This window comes from Rhinoderma darwinii, chromosome 5 (assembly GCF_050947455.1).
Source record: "Rhinoderma darwinii isolate aRhiDar2 chromosome 5, aRhiDar2.hap1, whole genome shotgun sequence".
In the NCBI taxonomy this organism is placed as follows: Eukaryota; Metazoa; Chordata; class Amphibia; order Anura; family Rhinodermatidae; genus Rhinoderma; species Rhinoderma darwinii.
This window is the reverse complement of record NC_134691.1, coordinates 50,942,061-50,967,834: the sequence shown is the minus strand read 5'-3', so window position 1 is coordinate 50,967,834 and position 25,774 is coordinate 50,942,061. Positions and strand designations below refer to the sequence as shown.

Below are 25,774 nucleotides of genomic sequence, written 5' to 3'. Positions count from 1 at the left end.
AAGCAAAGAAGCACCTAGTGCATTTTGCGGCCTCTTTTTTATTAGAATATATTTTAGGCAGCATGCCAGGTTTGAAGAGGTGTTGAGCTGCCAAAACAGTAGGAATCCCCCAATAGTGACCCCATTTTGGAAACTGCACCCCTCAAGAAATTCATTTATGGTTGTTGTTACCATTTTGACCGCACAGTTTTTTCACAGCACCTATTTGAATTGGGCTGTGAAATTAAAAAAATGACATTTTTTCCAATAAGATATTATTTTTTTATCAAAATTTCTTATTTTCACAGGGAACAAAATACCCCATTTTGTTGCCAAATTTCTCCTGAGTGCAGCAATACCCCATTTGTGGAGGGAAGGAGCGCTGTGTGTTCTTTGGAGTGCAGATTTTGCTGGTTTGGTTTTCGGGTGCCATGTCGCATTTGCAGAGCCCCAGAGGTATCAAAGCAATGGAAACCCACCAGAAGTGACCCTATTTTGGAAACTACACCCCTCAAGGAATTCATTTATGGGTGTTGTGACCATTTTGACCCCATAGTTTTTGCACAGAACTTATTTGAATTGGGCTGGGAATTAAAATAAAATTAATTTTTTCCAATAATATGTCGTTTTGGCTGAAAATTTCTTATTTTCACAAGAAATAAAATACCCCATTCTGTTGCGCAATTTGTCCAGAGTGCAGCAATGCCCCATTTGTGGTGATAAACTGCCGTTTGGGCCCATGGGAGGGCTCAGAACGAAAGGACAACCATTTGGCCTACTGGGGATTTTCTGGTGTGAAGTCATGTATGCAGAAGCCCCTGAGGTACCAGTACAGTTGAAACCCGCAAGAAGTGACCCCGTTTTAAAAACTACACCCCTTAAGGCATTCATCTAGAGGTGTAGTGAGCATTTTGACCGGAGACATACACCCCATAAACTCTAATGTGGGTTCTCCCGGGTACGGCAATACCCTCAATGTGGCTGTTATCAGCTGCCTGGGCACACAGCAGGGCTCAGAAGGGAAAGACGAGGGGGGATAAGCTGTGCGGAGGGCATCAGGGTAAGTAAAACTGGGGTAAATTATAAACCAAGGGATGTATGATAAATTTTAAAACACTCTTTCATACAGAGCTCTGGTTTTTCGGGACACGTGTCACATTGATATATTGTGTCCTCCCTTATCCCCCTCTTATGGCAGACTTTGCACCTCTTTTGACTTTTTCCCTTCTTGCCAGTTTGGGGAACTTCTCCTGGAAAGTGTTGCCCTGGTACGATGCGTGTGGCCTCGCTTCCAGAAGTACTGGGTGCCCCCCCTTCCTGGTCCCTAAAGATTAGTTTCTTGATAACCACCTCTTGAAATTCCAGGAAAGTTCCCCTCTGGCCTGTACATCGACGTAGCACGTACGCATTGTACAATGCAATCTGTATGATGTGCCCGGCCAGCTTCTTATACCACACCGCATGGCTCTGTAGGGCTTCAGGGCTTGATCTGACAAGTCCACCCCTCCCATGTACCTATTGTAGTCCAGGATGCAGTCTGGTTTGGGGGTCTCTGTACTGGTACCTCATACAGGTACATGGGTACTGGTGTGACATCTCTCTTGTCTTGTACTTGACACACAATATGTTGCTGCTAGATTGTGCCCTGCTCTCACCCCTTCTTGTTTGCCCAAGCAGAGTCTTAGGGAGGCCTCTCAGATTTCTTCTAGCAGTGCCCCATGCCGCAGGACTTCTGGAAGCGAGGCAGTTTAAGAGTGGGACGCTGGTATAGAAATTATCCAGGTAGAGGTGGTAACCCTGGTCCAGCAGTGGGTGCACCAAATCCCACACAATTTTTGCATTAACTCCCAGAAAGAGGGGGGGGGGCATTATGGGGGCTGAATACTGGTGTCCTTCCCTTTATATATCCTAAATCTGTAGGTATACCCTGATGCACTCTCACACAGCTTATACATCTTCACGCCATACCTTGCCCTCTTACCCGGCAGGGACTCACGGAATTGAACCCTCCCTTTAAAATCTACCAAGGACTCCTCAATAGAAATACACTTCTCGCGGGTGTATGCTTGGGAAAACCGGGCACTGAAACGGTCTAATGGGGGTCTCCGTTTATACAAACGGTCAAAACTGGGGTCATCTCGGGGTGGGCACGGCTCATTATCAGTATAATGTAAGAAGCAAAGTATTGCCTCATTTATTTATTTTTTTAGTTTCCAGTTCAGTTCTGAAGTTGCTTTGAGGGGCCCATATATTAGAAACCCCTATCAAACATCCCATTTTAGAAACTAGACCCCTCAAAGTATTCACAACAGCATTTAGAAAGTTTATGAACCCTTTAAGTGTTTCACGGGAATTTAGAGCAAAGCAGAGGTGAAATTTACATATTTTTTTTGTCAGAAAATCCTTTTTATACCATTTTTTTTATAACACAAAAGGTTTTATCAGAGAAACGCAACTTAATACGTATTGCCCAGATTCTGCAGTTTTGAGAAATATCCCACATGTGGCCCTAGTGCGGTAATGGACTGAAGCACCGGCCTCCGAAGCAAAGGAGGACCTAGTGGATTTTGAAGCCTCCTTTTTATTAGGCACCATGTCCGGTTTGAAGAGGTCTTGTGGTGCCAAAACAGTGGAAAACCCCCAAAAGTGACACCATTTTGGAAACTAGACCGCTTGAGGAATCCATTGCAGTTTTTATTGGGTGCATGCAACGTTTTGATCAGTTTTTATTCTATTTTTAAGTGGCGTGGTGACTAAAAAACAGCAATTCTACTATTGTTTTTTTACTCTATTTTTTTTACAGCGTTCACCGTGCGCTATAAATGACATACTCACTTTATTCTGCGGGGCGATGCGATTACGGCGATACCAGATTTTTATAGTTTTTTTTATGTCTTATGGCGTTTAAATACGTTTTGTAAAAAATCATTGACTTTTTGTGTTACCTTATCCCAAGAGCCAGAACTTTTTTATTTTTCCATCAATAAAGCCGTGCGAGGATTGTGATTCTGTTACGGTTTATTATTATTTTTTTGTACGGCGTTCACCGTGCGGGATAAATAACGAAATAATTTTGTAGTTCAGGCCGTTACGGACGCGGCGATACCAATTATGTATAGTTTATTTGTTTGTTTATATATTTTTATTAATAAATGACTGATAAGGGAAAAAGGGGGATTTTGACTTTTATTACTTTTAAAACTTTTATTTTCTTATTTTTACACATCTTTTTTTTTACTTTATTACTTTGTCCCACTAGGGGACTTGAGGGCAGGAGGCCCTGATCGCTATTCTAATACACTGCACTACATGCGTAGTGCAGTGTATTAGAACTGTCAGCTACTCACTGACAGCAAGCATAGTGGGTCCTGACTTTGTCACGACCCACTAGGCTTCCGTCGATGGCATAGCCGGACGCCATAGTTTGGTGTCCGGTTGCCATAGTCACCATCGCCGGCCGCTATCGTGTAGCAGGCCGGCGATGGCAGCTTAACCCCTAAGAAGCCGTGATCACTATTGAACACGGCTTTTAAGGGATTAATCAGCGGGGACACAGCGATAGGTCCCCGCTGTAGGAACTGTGACAGCTGCTGAACGAGACAGCAGCTGTCACAGTTCCTGTATGTGTCGGGAGGACGGCCAAAATGGCCATTACTCCCGCGACGTAATAGTCCGTCGCTGAGCGCTAACGATACAGTTAGCGCGACTGATTATTACGCCGCTGAGCGTTAAGGGGTTAATGATGAAATTCTTAGCATATCTTTATAGTGTTCAGCTCTCCAAATACTCTGTAGAGGTAAATGATAAAGATCTACCTACCTGCTGCTGCCACTAGAGGGACGTATGCACTATGCTCCTAGGCTCCTAGGCTCCCTCTAGCTCCCTCTAGTGGCGGCTAGAGGTAACCAAGCTTTTATCATTTAACTTCATGGTTATTCAGGGGAATTAGAGCTCTGTGTCAAACGAACAAAGCTCTAACTGCTATAAAAATTTACAGAGATTTGAATCAGATGTCCCTTCCTTCCGTTTCAAAAATGTCCTAGTAAAGAACCTTCAAGAAGAAAGGCCCAAATAAACACATGCGACTAGTTCCTAACTGATTCTCTCTGCTCAGTCTTTGCATGATGGAAACAAGTGCCTGATTATCAGAATTTCTGGATTATTGGATGCCAGCTCAATGGAATTACACTTTTTTGAAAAACAGGTTAAAAGAAGATCTTAGCTACTACTTATTATTCACAGGCTACATGCTCCTAAATATTCACCAGAGTAAGGCCTCCTGCACAGGACCGTTGCCGTGTGCACAGCCCGTGATTACGGCACGGATGCCCGCGGAGTGTCATCCGCGGGCCGTCTGCAATTCAGGGACCATGCACACATAGATTTCAATGAGCCCGGACTGCAAATGCATCCCGTAGAATGACTTGTCTAATATTTTTACGGGTCCGGGTTCCCGGCCAATGCAAGGTCCGTGGAAACCACGGTCGTGTGTGTGGACCCTTAGAAATGAATTGGGTCTGCATTTTTGCGGATTAATTACCAACGCAAAAACACATTCGTGTGCATGAGGCCTAAAAGGTTGCATCTGCTGTTTTACTCTGTAGTTGCCTTGGAATAAATATTTTAATAAGGTTTTATAAGAAATTCCCATTTCGTTGTTTGTGCGGCTCGGAGGAGGTGGGGGTACTTCTGGTTGCACCTGCTCTCCTTGTAATGTTCATGTATAATCCTCCTACCAGATTATACATCCAGTAAGGTTTTCATTTGTAAGCGATCGTATAATTTATGGTGCGGATGGAATTCTCTCCTCGTAATATTAATAACATTGTCTCTTTTATCTCCTTTTGGCTTGGAATGTATTTCTCATGAAAAAAAATTTTGTCTCCATTTCCAGTTGAATTTCCATCCCATATAACAAGCGTTATGTCTTAGGAGACTTGGCATTGCACACTGTTTAAACCCCTTCACTCACTTATAAACTTTGGGAAACATGTTCAGATACATATGAAATCAAATCGCTTTGTACTGAGTCCAGATCAGAAACTGCGCTTCTGTCATTTATTTCTTTCCATTATTTCTATGTTTTTTTTTTTTACTATAGAACATATTTTCTCAAAAAATACGTTTTTAGAGTTTAAGGTAACAATAATAATTTTTTTCCAATTGAAAAACAAAACGTAATGAAACCCACAAGCAGAAATGTGCCGTATGTTTAATGGATACCAGTGGTTATAGTTTAATTAATACCGTATATTAATGCACCTTCTCCCTCTACAGTATCCGGAGACATCAGGAGCGACGAGCGATACTGAGCCCAATCCTAACAGATTTCACGGTGCGAGTTACTGCTGCGCCAGCAATAATCTTCAGTAAAGTGTCCCATGACAGTCTGCATTCTGAGGTGAGAGCACAAAACTATTGAAAAAGCAGCAGGATTTGATATATTGAGAATTTTTTAACCCCTGCTGTTAAGATTTTCTGAGCTTCTCCTATTGAAAATTCGCTTAACACCATATTTTGACCATAATACGTTTTCCAGAATTACTGTAACTTCAAAGGAAAATGAAAACATTCAAAAGGAGGAAAACTAATCTTTGAGCTATACCTGCACTATACATAGGGAGAGTGTTTGTTTTTTTTGTTTTATTTTATCACAAAGTTAATTTTATCTTGATAATCTATGCTACCTGGCAAACTTTGGGCATCCCTCTTATCTATTACTTATAGTACCAGTAACACTAGTTGTATTTGCTTAAAGCGGTCGTCCAGTCATAAGAAATTGATGGCTTATCCTCATGGTAGGCCATCAACATCTGATCGGTAGTGCTGGTCTGACTCGCGGCACCCCCGCCGATCATCTATTTTGAAGGAGCTGAGGCACTCATAGGAGCGCTGCTTCCCCTTCAGAAGGCCCCAAGCACAAGACCGTATTTTTATCTATCCGTATATACTGTCTGTATATACGGATCCGTAAAAAAAAAAAGGGGAGGCTGCAAATGATGTCACTAACATGTTGCATAGCAACGCTTTCATAAATACGGATGGTTTATGGATGCACATCCGTACCCTTCGGTATTTACGGGAGCGCCCATAGGCTTCTATGGGAGGGTATGTGCCGTAATTACGGACAACAATAGGACAGGTTCTATAATTTTGTCAGCACAGACACCCATCCGTAAAAATACTGAATGGTGTGCGTGGCCAATAGAAATGAATGGGTCAGTAATTACGGATGAAATATATGGTCATGTGCATGGGGCCTTACTGTCACTGCTCATACAGAGAATCGGTAACACACTTGTAGCAGCATTACACAGTATTACAGCATTCACTTGAATTGGAGAAGGCTGTGATACTGTGAACAGTCGCTACACGTATGTCAGCGATTAACGGTATGAGCAGATAAGGAATGAAGGGGAAGCAGCGCTCGTATAAGCACTGTGGCCCCTTCAAAACAGCTGATCGGCAGAAGTGCCAGGAGTCGGATCCCCACCGATCAGATATTGATGGTCTATCCTGAGGATAAGCCATCAATTTCTTATGACTGGACAACCCCTTTAAGTCCAGCTTTGCAACTATTTTGTTTTGTTCCTCTAATGCATCCAAAATGTAAAATAAAGTAACTTTGCAAATAATGTTCATAAAAAAAAAAAAAATCCTGCCGTATTGTGTTTGTAGCTGTTATGCAGATTTATGTGTCTACGTGGTAACCGACCACAAACCCTGTGTAGACTGATCCTGCAGTCGTTCTCCCTTTTATCTGTACCCTACTTCTCCCTAGCATACACAAAGTAGGGTACGGATGAAAGGGAGTATGACTGCAGGATCAGTCTACGCAGGGTTTGTTGTTTGTTGACATGGAGACGCATAGATCTACTTAGCAGACACAAAATTATAGTATTTTTTTTATAAAAACTATTTGCAAAGATACTTTATATTTCATGCGTTGGAGAAATAAAAATTTAAAAAAATGGTTGTGAAGGTGTGAATACCCTAAAGCTGCACAAAGTTGACATAATATACACATATCTAATATTTGGACCTCCCCACTGTCCTCCGATGTCAGGAGCTGTTGACTGAAGTGGCAGACTGTGTCAGCTCTGCTTCATCTGTACTGACAAACAGATGCGATTACTCTACTAGGTAGCAATGCACCATGTACTGTAATAAAATACAGAATTTATTTCTTTCCCCAATTTTTTCGTACATAATAGCAGTGCGCGACACCAAAGGTTTTTATTTTACACTTTAATATTTTGTGGCTACCGGATGTACTACGTGGTCACACGCCTCCCAAGTCCAAATGGGCTACAGTCACTGACTTGTTAGGGTATGTTCACACGGCAGCGTCCAATACGCCTGAAATTGCGGAGCTGTTTTCAGGCGAAAACAGCACCTGAATTTCAGACGTAATTGCTCGTACTCGCGTTTTTCGCGGCGTCAATTATGTACGTAATTGGAGCTGTTTTTCAATGGAGTCAATAAAAAACGGCTCCATTTACATCTCAAGAAGTGACATGCACTAAATTACGTCCGTAAATAGGGCGTGTGAACGTACCCTTACATGAAGCCGTCTTTGCCTCGCTGTCGCTGGCCATTCATCAGTATACATGTTATGTTAACCTTGCCGTCTCGCACAGTGTTTGTAGAGGTTCTCCTACGCACGCGTGACTGGTGCATTCTTGACATGTCTGACATGGTCAGCGGTAGAACATTCGTATCGATTACAAATGAAAATCATCTGTGTTAGAAGAATCTGGCACCCGCGTGTAGGTATTTCAGGTGCATTTAATTTAAGATTTGTTAGACACGGATATTTCTGAGGTTTCTTTGGTCCCCAGTGCTCAAGTAAACACTAATAACGCGAGATCTACCTTTTCACCTCAGGATATTTTAGTGTGTGGCCATTCCTTGGAAGTGAATATGACCACAAGCTTGGACTTCTTCCTAAGCGTGGCTCAAGTACAACTCCTGCAACAGCTGCTACAAGCGAACATGGTTGGATTTGAACAAACAAATATGGACGCGGAGGTAAGACGGGGCGCACTTAACCCTTGGTTTACCAGTCGGTCTAAAATGCAAAGGTATTCTCAACAGATGATTCGTAGACCGTTTTGTCAGTGATGATAAATGAAAGATTGTGGTTTTCCCCGGCAGTGTTTTGTGTCTGTTGCACCGTATGTGAATACAGATTTTGTGAAGCATTTCAAACATGGCACACAACTTGTATTCAATTGGCACCGCACAGGACATAGAAATCTTATCCAGGCTCAATTATTAAAGAGAATCAATGTCATAATGAAACAATTAAAAAAGGTTATTGAAAGCCGGTTACAAATCACATTACAATATATATCAGGTACACCATGAGGTACAATGTTGTATCCGCCGGCCTCCGTATAAACCAGGACTACTATGTGTGATCATTTTCTACGCACCGCTGACCACCAGCAGTAGTTTCCTTATCTACTTTAGTCCGTTCATATACATAAAATATGCTTGTTCTAAACAGGCCAACAGAATGACTATGTCCTCGCATTCACTACATGAGTATATGTTGCTATACTTATATATGACCGGCCACCATACTTTGCCCTCAATATCGCAATTACCCAGAAAAAAAGTCATTTGCAAAAATGACAACTGCCCTAACATGGAAAAATGGCAATGACGCAATTATCAACCAACCTTGGGTATAACTAGAACTTCTGAATTGTGAATATGTCACATTCCACTTAATACATGTATCTGGGTTTTACTACTGAAATATTTATGCCGTTTCATAGATCTGCTCCGAAATATTATTGTATCTGCCCTCTCCGTGTCCTGAAAGAACATGCATGACTTTGTTTGCGTCTGGTTTTTCAGACAGACTCTGTTCTATGCTTTGTGTGTTACTATGTCCCCTGTTCGTATGTGAATCTCCTAAATTAAATGTTCTTGTCCTATAAAAGCCCCATTGTTAAGGAGTTTCTCGAGCTTCCTTTGTTTTTCCCAGTTTCATAAGACCAACTAAAGAAAATCATATGTGAAGTATAAACTGTTATTTTTCCTCCTTATATAGTAGGGTCAGTCACTTCAAGAGAGTCGTCGCTCCCGGCAAATGAAACATTTATATGCAGGGGGTGTTTGCATCTGAGGTATTGAGGTTTTAATTTCGGAAATGTCCGTATTGGTCATAATCCGTTTTGAAAGATATTTCAGATCCAGTTAAAAAAAATAGTAAAAAGTAACACGAGACATTAAAGGCTATGTAAACCTTTGAAGACTTTTTCTTTTTTTTTTTCTTTAGAATATATTGTTTTATTTAGTGTTTAATGCAGCCTTGTAATTGGTTGTTATTAAAAAAAAAAAAAAATTTACTTTTTAAGATACAGCTTTTATGTATCCTGGATACATAGACGCTGTATTTTGCGCTGAAACCCAAATCCGTCAGGTCAGCGGGACTAACGGATTCGGCGACAGCGGGTTGGATCCAGCTGTTATTGATCACAGCTGAGTTTTAATAACCAATTAAAAAGTTGCATTAAACACTATAATACAATGTTTTAGTAAAAAAAAAAAAAAAAAAAATCTTCGAAGCTACAGTCTTGAATAGACCTTGCGCCATCCAATTTCACTGTCCTTAATATATGTTTTTTAAAATTGCTGATTATCTTATATATTAAGAGTTGCTTTCACTAGAAGGAAGAGTCAGGGGGGATATCGTAGATCCAGAATTTGAGTTTTTTTCCTGAGCGAGCTATTGTTACTGTCTTCAGCAATTGTTACTTCTCCTAAGTTTAAGATGTATATTTTTTATTAATTTACTGTATATTATTTATTTTTATGCCAAAATCACACACACCGTTTTGATGCAGTTTTTGGTTAATTTTTTTGAGCCAAAGCAAGCAGTGAATCCAAAGGGAAGGAAAGATATAAAGAAAAAACTGATTATTTTGTGTCCACTACTGTGTTTGGCTGAAAAACTGAGCCAACAACTGCATCAAAACGGTGTGTTTGATCCTGGCCTTATGGGGGCATTTTACGTGAGTTTCTGCAACAGCAGCTCCAGAAGATGGTTTTACACCAAGCACCTCAACAACTAAAGGCGCTTTTACATAGGGCAAACGAGCGTTCACAAAACACTCGTTCCCGATAATTGCCCTGTGTAAACAGGGCAACGATCAGCCGACGAACGAGCAAACACTCGTTTGTTGTATCGTTTAGGCAGCATAAAATATTATAGCTGTCGGCAGCACATCTACCTGTGTAAACAGGGAGACGCGCTGCCAACATGATAGAAATGTATAAGGACGAATCATTGGAGTAATGAGCGCTCGTCCGCATACTAGCTCCTTGTGAAAGAAGCAAACGAGCGCCAATCAACGAGCTGTCTCTTTGATATGCGCTCGTTTACACGGCCCTCGTTGGGTCGTGTATTATGACCCTAACAGACAACACTCTGTTGTCTCATTCTATGTGAGAGCGTTGTGGGCGTGCTCTGTGTCTTCGGTGGAAGTCACTGTTCTGGGAGCGAGAAGAGGCGCTGTGCCATTCTAATCACCAATTATCAATGATGTGATCCTGTGTAATCTGCCTCCAGCTTTATGATAGAGGTGTTACCTTTCATTGTTATCCGACCCTTTTGTTATAATCAGATGACTGCTGAATCTGTTTAGAAAGGGGCCTCAAGACGCTTTTATATGGGCCAATTATCGGGCAAATGAGCGTTCACATAATGCTCGCTCCCGATCATTGCAAAAAGGACAATTATCAACCGATGAACAAGCAAACGCTCCTTTAACGTCTGATTGTATCGTTTATGCAGCACAAAATATTATCTTTGTTGGCAGCACATCGCCTTGTGTAAACAGGGAGCTGTGCTGCCGACATGATAGAAATGTATGAGGACGAGTGATCGGAGTAACGAGCGCTCGTCCCCATACAGAGCTCCTTGCCGATCAATGATCTGTCTCGTTGATCGTCGCTTGTTTACACAGCCCACGTCGGCCCGTGTAAGAGGACCCTAAGCTGGACATACTCTTTAAATAGATACATATGCTGCAGCAGGAACCACAATCCAATGTGAATAATTTCGGTAGTTAAACTAGTGGGAAAGCTCTTGCTAGATGTATGAGTAGTTGTATTATTGCAAACAAATGTGAAGACCATATAAGGTTCGAGCAACATGGAAACAAGCGCTTGCTTTTAAACACACTGTTTATTATGCTAGCAGAGATCTTTACCAAATACAGTATATGGAGGGCTGGTAAACACGAGGCACGAATGCCATCAGGGACCCCTCCTGGATGCTTTATATCCTCCTAATTCTCCCCACATTTTCAGTGCACCAAAGGTCATATCTCACAATGAGTTGAAGCGAGGGCGTGTGATAATATATTCGCTTATTTCTTGGATCCGGCAGCACTGAGGGCTTGTACGATGCCATGCACACTGGAACGATCACATTACTCTTTACTGGGCTCATTTGGAATCTGGCAAGTGCATAAAGCAAGACATGTAAAATATTAGAAGTTGGTATTTATGGAGCACTGTGACTAATACTGAGTGGTGTTTTGAACCCCACCCTTTACCCCTGATGTCCTACAGATGGGTACTCATTCAGTGTTATTTTCTGTAACCTAAAGATGAGAAATGCCAGAAAAATTCCATCATAAATGTACTCACGGCTAGAGCGGGATGTTGCCTTGCCATGCTCTGTTCAAGAATGTTTACAGGACTTTTTGGTTTCAGGATTTATAATTACAAGCTGGTACTAAAGGGACAAAAATAGCTCATTACTTGACATATTTTGTAAGGGAGTTGCTGTTTTAAATGAGGTCATTCCATCGCTTTGTCTTTGCTTTAATTATTCTTCTGCTACAATGCCCATACAATTTTGAGAACTCAATTGTGCTTATCAAAATTGGGTACAGATCCTGGTGATCCAGGAATTACCATTGGTAAGCTGTCATGGCTCAGCCATGGTGTCCTGTATCTGTGGTCCATGGTTTGCTGGTCTCTTGTATTTTTGAGAGTCCACCAAAAATGTGTGCACATGTATCTGAAGCGGAGTTCCTTCAAAGGTGAATGTACTGTGTTTATCTGCAGTTATTGTATGTTGCTACATGTTGACGATGTACAAATGCTGTACCCCTGTATACAAACCGTGTTACACTAGCTGTAGGCGAGGTTGGTATTAGAAGAAAAATATTTCACTACTGCAAATGATCTTCAACCCTTTCAGGACCAGACAAATTTTAGTTTTTATGCTTTTGTTTTTTCCTCCCCAACTTCAAAAAGTCATAATTTTTTTAAGTTTTTCTTTGACGCAGCCATATGAGGGCTAAAGTTTTACAGGACAAATTGTACATTCTAATGCCACTATTTGATATTATGTGTGATGTACTGGAAAGCTGGAAAAAAATTCAGATTGCGGTAGGATTGGAAAATAACAGCAGTTGTGCCGTTTTCTTATGGGTTTCGTTTTGACGGTGTTCGCTGTATGGTGAAAATGACATGTTGCCTTTATTCTGTGGGTCAGTACGATCACAGTGATACTATATTTATATAGTTTTTGTTATGTCTTAGTACCTTTAAAAAAATGTAAAACTTCGAAAGAAACAAAACATTTTTTGCATCACCATATTGTGACACCCCATAACGTTTTATATTTCTGTGTACAGAGTGATGTAAGGAGTCTTTTTGTACGGGGAAATATGTAATTTTTATTAATACCGTTTTGGTGAATGTCTGGCATTTGAATTACTTTTTATTCCATTTTTGGGGGGATTGAAGTGGCAAAAAAACTGTGATTCAGCCATTTTGATCTTTTTTCCTACTTCAGCGTTCACCCTATTGGATAAATGTTTTTATAGTTCAGGCATTTTTAGAAGTGGGGATACCTTATGTGTTCATGTTTATTTTTATTTGTGATCTAGGGAAACGGGGGTGATCTTAATCGTTATATTTTTTCATTTTTTATATTCTTAAAACTTTTTTTATAATTGTTTTATTACTTTTTTTTACCCCCCCCCCCCCCCGGGGGTCTTGAACCTGCGATCATTAGATCGCTTATGCCATAGACTTCAATATCAAAGGCAGGTCTCGATAGCAATCTTCTTATAGAAGGCCTGGGAGCGTTCAAAAGGCTCCCTACTGCTATAGGAGCACACCGGCTCCTGCAATCTCACCGCATGGGAGCCAGTGACCGGCCCCGAAGTAAAAGGGGCAGTAAAAACCCCTATCTGACACCGGCATCGGAGGGGTTAAATGTTTTCGATGTCTCTGATCATGAGCATTGCCGCTATGCTGCCATTTTTAAAAACCCTTTCCCGATGTACATCACAGGTGGAGTGACAGGAAAGGGTTAAAGAGGACCTGTCACCTCGACTGACATGTCTAGTTTAATAAATACTTCTATTACCTATGAAATTACAATTCTGTAGAAACTTTTTTTTAAAGTTCTACATTGTGCCGTTCCTCGGTTATTCCTCCTAGAAATTTTTGAATAAATTAACAACTGGGTGTTACCAGACTCCTTGTCAAACTGCTGTGTCCGACACTGTCAGCACTGATTGGACATTGTCAGAACGTAGAGTTCTAAAAAAAAAAGATGCTCAAGAATTGCTATTAAATGCAGAATACAATTACTTCTTAAAACCGACATGTCAAGTGAGGTAACGGGTCATCTTTAACCCCATGGCGATATCCGGCATACAGTTACGTTGGATGTGCGCTATCCTAAGATGACTCAAGCTCAGAAGCTGAGCCTGTGCCATATACGTGGCAATTCCTAGCTATTTCAAAGAGCTGACACATGCGTGCAACAGCTGGGATTAGAGATAAGGCCGTGTTCACATGACAGGGATTCTCGGCCATGCGATGGCTGTTCTTTGAACGGCCATCACACGGCCGCAGTAGGAACAATAGACCCCAAATGGGGCTATTCACACAGCCGATTTTTGGACGGCCTGGTAAACCGGGCCGTCAAAAAATGGGGCATGCTCTATTTTGGGATGTCTCCCAGCTGCACGGCTCCCATAGAAGTCTATGGGGCTGTGTAAAGCACGGCTGTCACTCGGATGTGAGCCGAGTGACGAACATGCATTCTGCCGCTCGCTCTCTTCTCTTCCTCACAGTGCAAAGTGCATGTGAGGAGGAAGAGGGTATTTTGTTGCTCCCTGCAGAAGCTGAATCCCTAAAACCCCGCCACAGCTTCGGCCGAAGCTGTGGCCGGTGATTCCGCTCAAGGAGAAGTCCCTAACATCACTGTCCATATATGGTCAGGGACTTCTCCTGGAGCGGTCCCCTACTCCTGAAGCGGAATCCCCAGCGCTGTGGCCGGTGATTCCGATCCAGGAGAAGTCCCTGACGTCACTGTCCATATATGGACAGTGACGTCAGGGAATTCTCCTGGAGCTGTCCCCTACAGGAAGGTAGGGGCGGGTGTGCCATCTATGGGGGTTGCTGTGTACAAGCGTACTGTGTAGCACTACCTACAGGGGGTCTGTGTGGCATTACCTACAGGGGGTCTGTGTGGCACTACCTACAAGGGGGGCTGTGACAGTATCTACAGAGAGAAGTGTGTAGCAGATAATTTACAAATGAAATTCAAAAGTTTTTAAAACGGACAGGGAAAAAAACGGATGCGAAACGGGTCAAAATCGGCCGTTAAAAACAGAAACACCGCCTGGAATGGAAACGGAACGGATGCAAAACGGACGAGAAAAATGTTTTTACCGGTTGACACTTGGATCCTGTCGTGTGAATAGGGCCTAACTCTTATCCTTGCCGTTTATCCCCTCAAATGCCATGGTCACTAGTGACCGTGGCATCTCAGCAGTTAGACGGAGGGAGGGGCCTCCCTCTATCCCCCAATCACACCCTTCACCATGCTAACATCATGGGGTGCTGATCAGTTGTCATGGTCAGAGGCAGGGCTTAATAGTCAAGCACAGATAAAGGCAATACACTGTAATAAATAAGTATCGCAGTTTATTGCATGGACAATCTAATGATCACATGGTAAAATCCCATAGGGAGACTGAACGAAAAAGTAAAAAAATCTTGTTTTGTAAAAATAAATAGATTCTGATTTTTCACCAAAAATTATGCAAGCAATAAAAAAACTGAGCATAATTGGTATAAAAAGTGATCAAAAAGCCGTATGTACCCCAAAATGGTTCCAATAAAAACTACAGCTTACCCAGCAAATAGCAAGCCCCCAAACCATTCTAAGGATGGAACAATAAAGTTATCGCTCTCAGAATATAGCGACAAATTTTATTTTATTTTATAACAAATCGTTTTTTCTTTGTAAAAGTAGTAAAGAAACTAAAACTATATTATTTTGTTTTGCCACAATCATATTGAGTTGAAAAATTTAGTTAACGTGTCGCTTTTATTGCAAGGTGTACGCTGTAAAAAGGAACAAAAAAAAAAACAGTTTTTCTCCCATTCCATCCCACAAACTTGTTTTTAGTTATCGGGAGGTGGAATTTTTTTCTTATTGACTGCAAATGAAATAAATAATAATAATAAAAAAATAGTTACCCATCCTTGCCCCCAGCTATCCAGCACTGTTGTCCCGGGGCTTCATTACATGGACGTAGCAATGTTACCGCTGCAGCCAATCAGAGGGCTCAGCGGCCATATGTTGTATTTCTGGCATTGTCAGAAAAACAATTCGTCACTAGAGAGCCCCGCTGAGCCCTCTGATTGGCTGTAGCGGTTACATGCTATGTGCATGTAATGAAGCCCTGGGACAACAGCGCTGGATCACCGGGGGCAAGGATGGATAACTATTTTTTTTTAATTTAATTTATTTCATTTGCAGCCACTAAGAAATAAAATTAACTTCCCGGATAACCCCTTTAATGTACCGTATAATGTACTGCATGTAAACAAGCATCGGGACTGCCGCCGCAGCAACAGCGCTGGATCGCCAGATTGCTTTTTTGTTTTATTTATTTCATTTGTAGCCCGTAAGAAAAACTTGACAATCACATAAATTTACATTTTACTCGACCCTATATACCCTTTCTCCTCGCCAAGCCTGGCACAGTAATATGATTCAAAATGCCAAACCATGGATACAAATTTGTCAAATAGGCAAAATACAATTTTGCAATTTGTTGACTTTTATACACTCCGCATTCTAGGCAGGGATACATAACATGAAGGTGAGATCTGTCAACAGCAAACTACTTCCTCATGACAGTGGGAGCTGCAGAGATTTCAAACCCAAACAACTTCCCTGACTTATCATGTGTAGCCATAAAATGTATCTTTCTGAGTAGAGTGCAGATATAAGGATATGTTTGTTTGGGTTTTGTTTTTTTCGTGCGGTTTGCCCACTGTGGTAATTGACTTCAATATTCAAAATCACAGCATTGAAAGCTTCATGTAAAAACCATGATCATTGTCTTCCAAAGAAGCCGTTCTAGGAACTTTTCTAGGAAGTTATGACCACGATTTGGCCAAAATTGTGGTAAATCTTGGTATGGCACCATTTTCGCTATGTGCGAATGTAGCCTACGGCTAGAACTATATAGCCATATTGGATTGTGAATAAATTGCAACATTACCACAGCACAACTATCCTATCTTTCCTATGGGAAACAAGGTTGTGGGCGACTTTGTGGCAATTGCAAAAAGTCCAACTCCTAAGAATTTTTTGGGCCAGTGATAAGATCGTGATTTTACCACTATTTGCTCACCACCAGATGTCGCCATGTAGCCCTGACCTTAAGGGTGCCTAGATTTACAGCCCTATCCTGAACCAATAACGTATGACTACTGTTTGTATACATGTGTACATTATTTTCACATGATCAACATAACTACAAACATAGAACATTCTTTTTTAATTACGTCCGATATGTTTTACGTTTGATGCATAGTGGAATATGAAATGGAAGGATGTGTCATGTAAATCTCTACTGAGGTCATTTTTTAAATTGATGCACGTTACAACGAGAAAAAAAGAAATAGTAAAATAGTTGTGTGTGTTTTTTGCTGGCATGTTTAGCTACATCTGGCAATACGAGCGGCAGAGCCAGCTTGGAACCTAAAGCCAAGTATACTTTGGCTGTATTGTAGTAGAAAAATGAAAACATTAAACAGCGCTGACATATGATGAAAGCTGTTGTGCCACTTTCAACCGCTTCCCTGAGTGTTTTTTGCTATTGTTTTTCAGAGATTATTATGTTGTATATTGGGGCAGATCAGAATTCTGCAGAGCTTTTGAAATGGGAGTAATATCTGAAATCCTGTAGAGAGATGTGTGAGTGGAAACAGAATATTTTACTTAATGAAATTTGAAACATTACTGGAGACATTGTAAGGGTGGGATTTACTAAAGGGCACGTGTGCCTTCCGGAGCCGGAAGAAAAAGATCACACCGATAGTTCTCTACTAAGCTCTAGAACGCCGCTGGCTAGTTGAGATCCTATATTTGCATAAGTTCGTTGTGCCTGTCCCAGCCTTGATACGCTTGTTACCTTAACGTTTGTTGTTTAGGGTCTGCTTTTTACTTTCTTACCATATTTGGATTACATATTGGATAACTGGGAATTTTTTACTAGTGGGAATTACATTTTTACACTAAGAAATGCAACTTTCTAGTGGTCCCGCTCGTGCCACGTAAAGCAGACCACTGTCTTTGTTCATATCATTATGAACACTACATTGGCTCGTGACAAAAGTGGCCCAAAAATCTTCCTTCATGGCTCTTAAATTTATTTTGTCAAGTTTGCTTTTTTTGACCGGTTTTGTCGTTAGTTATGGAAAAAATTACAAAACTTTAATAAAAACAGTTGAAAAATAACTTTTATATGAAATCCAAGTGACCACTGGTAAGATATTGTAGCAATGAGGACTATGATGAATTGAATGATTAAAACCACAAAAAAGGCCATACTCACTAGGTAGGTGGGTGGGTGAAAACCCGTTCCCATCAGGACGCAGACGGGTCAAAGAATGCTGCAGAAGGAGTGTGCATTAAATAGTGATAGCCCCTCCCACTAGTCTTGAGGGGAGTGGCGGACTAAGTGCTCAAAGGTGTGCGATAAATGTGTGTCAGTGTAGTGCTAGGGTGTGAATGGATGGTAAAAAATAAATATGTATGAATGAAAGTGTCAGAACTGTGTAATAACGTAATAAAAATAAATAAATAAAATAAATGTGATGAATAGGGGTCAGTGCTGTGAATAGTACATGGGGTGTCAGTACTATGTGTAATACGTGGAGGAATAACGTGCTGGTCGTCAGGCATGGCGTATCTTGCCGAATAACAGCCTATTTGTAACGCCGCTAGTGTTAGCTAAAGCGGGCTGCTCTGCATTCCAAACCAAACGCCAGCACATCATGCCCTCCCAGCATATAAGACCCGGCTGCGTCCCATGTACTATTCACAGCACTGACCCCTATTCATCACATTTATTTTATTTATTTATTTTTATTACGTTATTACACAGTTCTGACACTTTCATTCATACATATTTATTTTTTACCATCCATTCACACCCTAGCACTACACTGACACACATTTATCGCACACCTTTGAGCACTTAGTCCGCCACTCCCCTCAAGACTAGTGGGAGGGGCTATCACTATTTAATGCACACTCCTTCTGCAGCATTCTTTGACCCGTCTGCGTCCTGATGGGAACGGGTTTTCACCCACCTACCTAGTGAGTATGGCCTTTTTTGTGGTTTTGATATTTATGTCCCATTTTTTCTGTTTGTGTTTTTAAATTAGGAACGAAAAGTTCTGGTTAGGGACTCGCAAGGCACTGGGGACCCTTGACGTTGGGTTGCGAGCTTTGCGTATTTTGGCCAAAATAACAACTAATACCCCATGTTTCATGGATATTTCTTACTACGTATACTACACTTTTTTTCAGGACGCAGCCGGGTCTTATATGCTGGGAGGGCATGATGTGCTGGCGTTTGGTTTGGAATGCAGAGCAGCCCGCTTTAGCTAACACTAGCGGCGTTACAAATAGGCTGTTATTCGGCAAGATACGCCATGCCTGACGACCAGCACATTATCCCTCCACGTATTACACATAGTACTGACACCCCATGTACTATTCACAGCACTGACCCCTATTCATCACATTTATTTTATTTATTTTTATTACATTATTACACAGTTCTGACACTTTCATTCATACATATTTATTTTTTACCATCCATTCACACCCTAGCACTACACTGACACACATTTATCGCACACCTTTGAGCACTTAGTCCGCCACTCCCCTCAAGACTAGTGGGAGGGGCTATCACTATTTAATGCACACTCCTTCTGCAGCATTCTTTGACCCGTCTGCGTCCTGATGGGAACGGGTTTTCACCCACCCACCTACCTAGTAAGTATGGCCTTTTTTGTGGTTTTGATATTTATGTCCCATTTTTTCTGTTTGTGAATTGAATGATTGTAGATGATTTTAACCCGGTTCACCCTTCAGAAATACTGTACAGTATCGCTGATCGTGCATTGACATCGACTAATCTGCTAGGGTTAACAATCACATTTTTTGTATAGGATTGAGGAATGTTTTGACTCATTCTTTATAACTCCTTTGTCGATGGCAGTCGTCAAAGAATATGTTTACGCAACTTTTTGCAGTTTTCGGCACATGTTCCACGCTGAAATCCACATTAAATTTGTTCACAAATCACCTCTTATTGATTTGCACGAATTCACTGGGAGAATTCATCTTGCAGATTAGCTTTGTTGAATGGGGCTAATCCGTGGGACTTTAAACTCGAGATCTGCGAGCCGGTGTAGATTTCTGAGGGATGTCAGGTTTTTCAACTTCTAAACCTTATCGTGTGAACATGGCCTTATTAGACCTGAACAACACATATCCGCAGCGCCACATTTATGGGATGGCAAACTAGACAATTGCCTAAGACCCCATCTCCTGGGGCCCCACAGTCCCCTCGAGTACGAGACCCCTAGGAGCAACTTTATCATTGACCCTTTCACTGCCCCAGACAGTCCACAGTTGTCAACTGTCCATAATTTCAAGGACAGGTTGTGAACATAGGGGACTTGACCAGTGTCTGTAAAAAAAACAACTAATTGATGTATCTTAATTCTTTCGTTTTAAGCTGGAGGAGCTGGTAAATGCTGCTGATCTGTTCATATTAGTATTGTGAGCTATAGACAAACACAACAACTTTATGATTTAATTTTGCTTTTTAATTTGTCAAGTTTTTGCTATCTAGAAATTTTAGCCAGTTGTCCACAAAAAGGAAAGACAGGGGTTGGTTGAAGTCCAGTGTGTTAAATCTGTTGGTTTGCATATATTATAAACACTATTTCTCTTGTATAGCCTACCAGTTTGTGACCCATGTATTATTTTTTTTTAGTATATGTCGTGTTTTTGTTTTACCTAGTGCTCACGAGGTTCCTTAGAGGTTTCCAGCACAGGAACACTGATGGATGTGCATCAGTATGAAGGTCAGAGCCATGAACTGCGAGAGCTATGCTTATTCAGCTTAGTTATGGTCCAGTCTAGTTGCGACTGAAAATTGTTACCAAAATATATAGAATATGTAGGTGGTCTCTGTTGAATAAGCCACAGACAGACGTGCACGGTAGGACCTGATTGAAATTTAATTGTAAAGGTCACAGCCTGAATTTTTACAGGCGCTAGGCTTCTAACCCAGAGGTCACACAAGTCTGTGTTCTTTACCTTTTGCTACCATCCAAAATATTTTTCATTTTATGGAGTCTTTTTATTTTTTTCGGGAAAACGCTGGACCTCTAATATTTTCTATAGTCCTTTATTTGTAGTATTCTTTTGTGGGGTTTTTTCTTTAATGATATTAGTTTCATATATGCAAGTTTGAAGTATTGAAAATAGATTGTAAAAAAGGTAATTGAAATAAAAAAATATATGATTTGAATTGATGTCATGATGCACTAATAATAAATTGGTAATAACTAGCACTTTCCTTAAAAAAAACTTTGGCCCTTTTAGATCAACAAAAATATCAATGTAAGTTAAAAAATTGTCACTTGAAAACAAAAACTCTTTAAAGGGTAACTAAACTTTCAAAAAACTTCTGACATGTCATAGTGACATGTCTGAAGTTTTGATCAGTGGGGGTCTGAGCATTGAGACACCCACCCTTTGCTAAAACGAAGCTGCAGAAGCGCTCGGGTGGGCTCTGAGACGCTTCGTTTCTGATCGGCTTTTCTTGGAAGCAATTGGTGTGCAGGCTCAATAGAAAGTCTTTCCGAGAAAAGCCAACCGGAAACCAAGCGACTCACCCGAGTACTTCTGCCGCTTAGATTTAGCGATCAGTGGGGGTCTCCATCCTCGGACCTCCACCAAACATTGCCTGGATAGGTGCTTAGACTTTGGCCCCAATGCAAAATAAGTAACAAGGCCTCCCCACCAACCATGTGCCGTTTATAATACTGGCGTCGTCTTATGCGGTGGAGGGGCTTTTGGGCCCCCTCAGGCACTAGGACCCAGCTATGACTGCTACATCTTAGGTTTCACACTAAGTTGCAGTGAATGGGAGTTTTGGCTCAACATCTGTGGATATCTGTAGTCAGGAAAAACTCCTGAGTGAGGGATCACACCGTTCCTAGAGAGAGAGAGAAAGTCAGGTTAATGTAATTACCGGTGGGTATATAGGTAGCACTGTTGGATTTTTGATGCATCGGAGAGGAAGGGTCTTCATAGAAATTTCACACGTCTCAGTACTTTTTCTTTACATGTACAAATGTTTACAGATTGGGTTTTTTTAGGTCCTAAAATCTACATTTAAATGACAACCTGTCAGCAAATCTGTCAACGGTTACGATGGCTGCTAAAAAAAACAACTTACTGGAGATAAAAATAGACTGTGGAGACTGGATATCAAATGCAAATTGTACGAGGTTTTTTGTTTTGTTAATCCTGAAATGTTCATCTAACATTCTGTGCTTAGTAGGGGGAATGGAAACCTAATCTTTATTTGCTTTACTGTCGGTCCGGGCAGCCATTGATCTATTTAAGGGCTAAAACTTCTGGGGACAAAGTTTGGGTTTTATGGTTAACCCATGACTGACTGTAATGCTGTTTTCGCACTCATTGATAACAAGATCGTATCACATAAATTACTTTTGTGAATAAGAGTTCAAGCATTCTGTATTTCTGTGTGTTTTATTTAAAATAATACTTTGACGCAAACAGATCGATGGAGGAAGATAGATTGATAGATGGTCCAGTAATTGATATACAGAATAAGTTGTTCATTTCAAATCTCTGAAAATTTGTAAGGTGCCTGAAAAAAAGGAAACCGCATGCTGGCAGCAAGAGCGGTGTAATATTATCCAGGCCTCAATAATGTAGGACATGGCTTCTTAACCGTGATCTAATGGGTTCCTCACCAGTCAGAACACGCTGATGGCTTGACCTCTTCATTGGTTGACGACCATGGCAAAAAAATAAAAAATCTTTCTTTGTCTCTTTAACCCACTAACGCTTTAAAATAATCACAACATTAGTAAATTTTTTGCTGAATTAGAGATTGATTGATGGAGCCGCATATAATAACTTCTGTCAAATCTGCCTCGCTGACCATCTAAGGGGCTATTCACATCTGCGTTGTGTTATTTCGTTGTTTTGCTCCGTCAGAGGAGCAGAATAATCAAATACCAGAAGCAACGGTTTCGTTGCACAACGGATACCGCAAGCGGCCAATGGAACCCATTGACTTCAATGGGTTCTATCGGCTTTCCGTTGGGGTGTCCGTGATTTTACTGGAAACAATAGCGCAGCATTCCGGTAATCCCTGCTGGATCTGCAACCGAGACCCCTAATGGAGCCTCCAACGCAGGTGTGAACAGCGCCTTAGGCTCTATTCACACTTACATCACGATTTCCATTTTTTACAGGATCCCTGACGTATCTGTAATGATCCATCATGATCAATTCTGATGCATCCATTTTTTTCTCCATTGATTTATAATAAATCAGCCATGTTTACGTCAGGTGTGGTTTTTTTGTTGGATACAAGGCTGCTATTCTGACTGTCAAAAAGCAACTGAATCCACATAAAAAAGAAATAACGAAGGATCGGTTAGCTGCATTTCAACATGCCCGATACTTCTGTTCTCAGAGCAGATAATCCGCAGCCAGAGGTGTCTGGAAGTGGATTACTCCCCTGTCCCTATTCAGAATACATGCACTCTTGGCCGATCATGAATGTGTAAGGGGGGGATCCAGAGTAATAGCTGTTGGCCGACTTAACCCCTTCAGGACCAAGCTCATTTTGGCCTTCAGGACCAGACCCATTTTTTCAAATCTGACATATTTCACTTTATGTGGTAATAACTCCGGAATGCTTTTACCTATCAAAGCGATTCTGAGATTTTTTTTTCTCGTGAGACATTGGACTTTATGATAGTGGAAAAATTTGGTCGATAAATTCAATATTTATCAGTGAAAAACACCAAAATTTTGTGGAAAATTGCAAAAATTAGCATTTTTCTAAATGTAAATGTATCTGCTTGTAAGACAGGCAGTTATACCACACAAAATTTTGCTAATTAACATCCCCCATATGTCTACTTTAGATTGGCATCGTTTTTTGAACGTCCTTTTATTTTTCTATGACATCACAAGGCTTAGAACTTTAGCAGCAATTTCTTACATTTTCAAGAAAATTTCAAAAGGCTATTTTTACAGGGGCCAGTTCAGTTGTGAAGCGGCTTTTAGGGCCTTATATATTAGAAACCGCCAAAAAGTCACCCCATTTTAAAATCTTCACCCCTCAAAGTATTCAAAACAGCATTTAGAAAGTTTCTTAACCCTTTAAATGTTTCACAGAAATTAAATCAACCTAGAGGTGACATTTTCAAATTTCATTTTTTTTTTTGCAGAAATTAATTTTTAATCTATTTTTTTCTGTAACACAGAAGTTTTTACCAGAGAAACGCAACTCAATATCTATTGCCCAGATTCTGCAGTTTTTAGAAATATCCCACATGTGGCCCTAGTGTGGTAATGGACTGAAGCACAGGCCTCAGAAGCAAAGGAGCACCCAGTGGATTTTGGGCCTCCTTTTTATTAGAAAATATTTTAGGCACCATGTCAGGTTTGAAGGGCTCTTTCGGTGCCAAAACAGTGGAAATCCACCAAAAGTGACCCCATTTGGGAAACTACACCCCTTGAGGAAATTATCTAGGGGTATAGTGAGCATTTTGACCCCGCAGGTTTTTTGCAGAAATTATTGGAAGTAGGCCGTGAAAATTAAAATCTACATTCTTTCAAAGAAAATGTAGGTTTAGCTAATTATTTCTAATTTCCACAAGGACTAAAGGAGAAAAAGCACCGCAACATTTGTAAAGCAATTTCTCCCGAGTAAAACAATACCCCACATGTGGTAATAAATGGCTGTTTGGACCCACGGCAGGGCTTAGAAGGGAAAGAGCGCCATTTGGCTTTTGGAGCTCAAATTTAGCAGGAATGGTTTGCGGAGGCCATGTCGCATTTGCAAAGCCCCTAAGGGACCAAAACAGTGAAAACGCCAAAAAAGTTACTCCATTGAGAAAACTACACCCCTTGAGGAATCCATCTAGGGGTGTAGTGAGCATTTTGACCCCGCAGGTTTTTTGCAGAAATTATTGAAAATGGGCCATGAAAATGAAAATCTACATTCTTTCAAAGAAAATGTCGGTTTAGCTAATTTTTTCTAATTTCCACAAGGACTAAAGGAGAAAAAGCACAGCAACATTTGTAAAGCAATTTCTCCCGAGTAAAACAATACACCACATGTGGTAATAAACAGCTGTTTGGACACACAGCAGGGCTTAGAAGGGAAAGAGCGCCATTTGGCTTTTGGAGCTCAAATTTAGCAGGAATGGTTTGCGGAGCCCCTGTCGCATTTGCAAAGCCCCTAAGGGACCAAAACAGTGAAAACGCCAAAAAAGTGACACCATTGAGAAAACTACACCCCTTGAGGAATCCATCTAGGGGTGTAGTGAGCATTTTGACCCCACAGGTGTTACATAGATTTTATTAGAATTGGGCAGTGAAAATAAAAAAAATCCTTTTTCTTCAATAAGACGTAGCTTTAGCTCAAAATTTTTAATTTTCTCAACAAATAAAGGAAAAAAAGAACCCCAACATTTGTAAAGCAACGTCTCTGGAGTACGGCAATACCCCACACGTGGTCATAAACTGCTGTTTAGACACACGGCAGGGCTCAGAAGGGAAGGAGCGCCATTTGCTTTTGGTGTACAGATTTTGCTGCATTTGGTTTCTGGTCGCTATGTTGCATTTGCAAAGTCCCTGTGGAACCAAAACAGTGGATCCCCCCCAGAAGTGACCCCATTTTGCAAGCAACACCCTCAAGGTATTCACCTAGGGGTGTAGTGAGCATGTTAACCCCACAGGCGGTTTGCAGAAATTCGTGTGCACACGATGTGGGAGAGTGAAAGTGGGAATTTTTCCTTAGATACGCCAATATGTGGTGCCCGGCTTGTGCCACCATAACAAGACAGCTCTCAATTTTTATGCGGTGTTTCCCGGTTTTAGAAGCAGCCTACGTGTGGCCCTAATCTTTTGCATGGACATTTGACAGGGCTCAGGAGTGAAAGAGTACCATATAAAATTGAGGCCTAATTTGGCGACATATAAAGTATTCGTTCACAATTGCAGAGGCTTTGATGTGAAATAAAAGAAACCCCTGAGAAGTGACCCCATTTTGGAAACTACACCCTTCAAGGCATTTATTAAGGGGTGTAGTGAGCATTTTCACCCCACGTGTCTTTTCCATAAATGATTGCGCTGCCG

At 41.0% G+C, this 25,774-nt stretch overlaps 1 protein-coding gene across 1 annotated transcript in view; it reads left to right on the top strand.

The window, feature by feature from the left end:
* Positions 1–25,774, top strand: part of VPS13B (vacuolar protein sorting 13 homolog B) — an 886,671-nt gene that overhangs the window by 614,268 nt on the left and 246,629 nt on the right. Inside the window, exons 32-33 of the mRNA XM_075825953.1 lie at positions 5,257–5,380; positions 7,867–8,010. Of these exons, the coding sequence (XP_075682068.1) occupies positions 5,257–5,380; positions 7,867–8,010 (268 nt within the window). The remainder of the gene's footprint in view (positions 1–5,256; positions 5,381–7,866; positions 8,011–25,774) is intronic.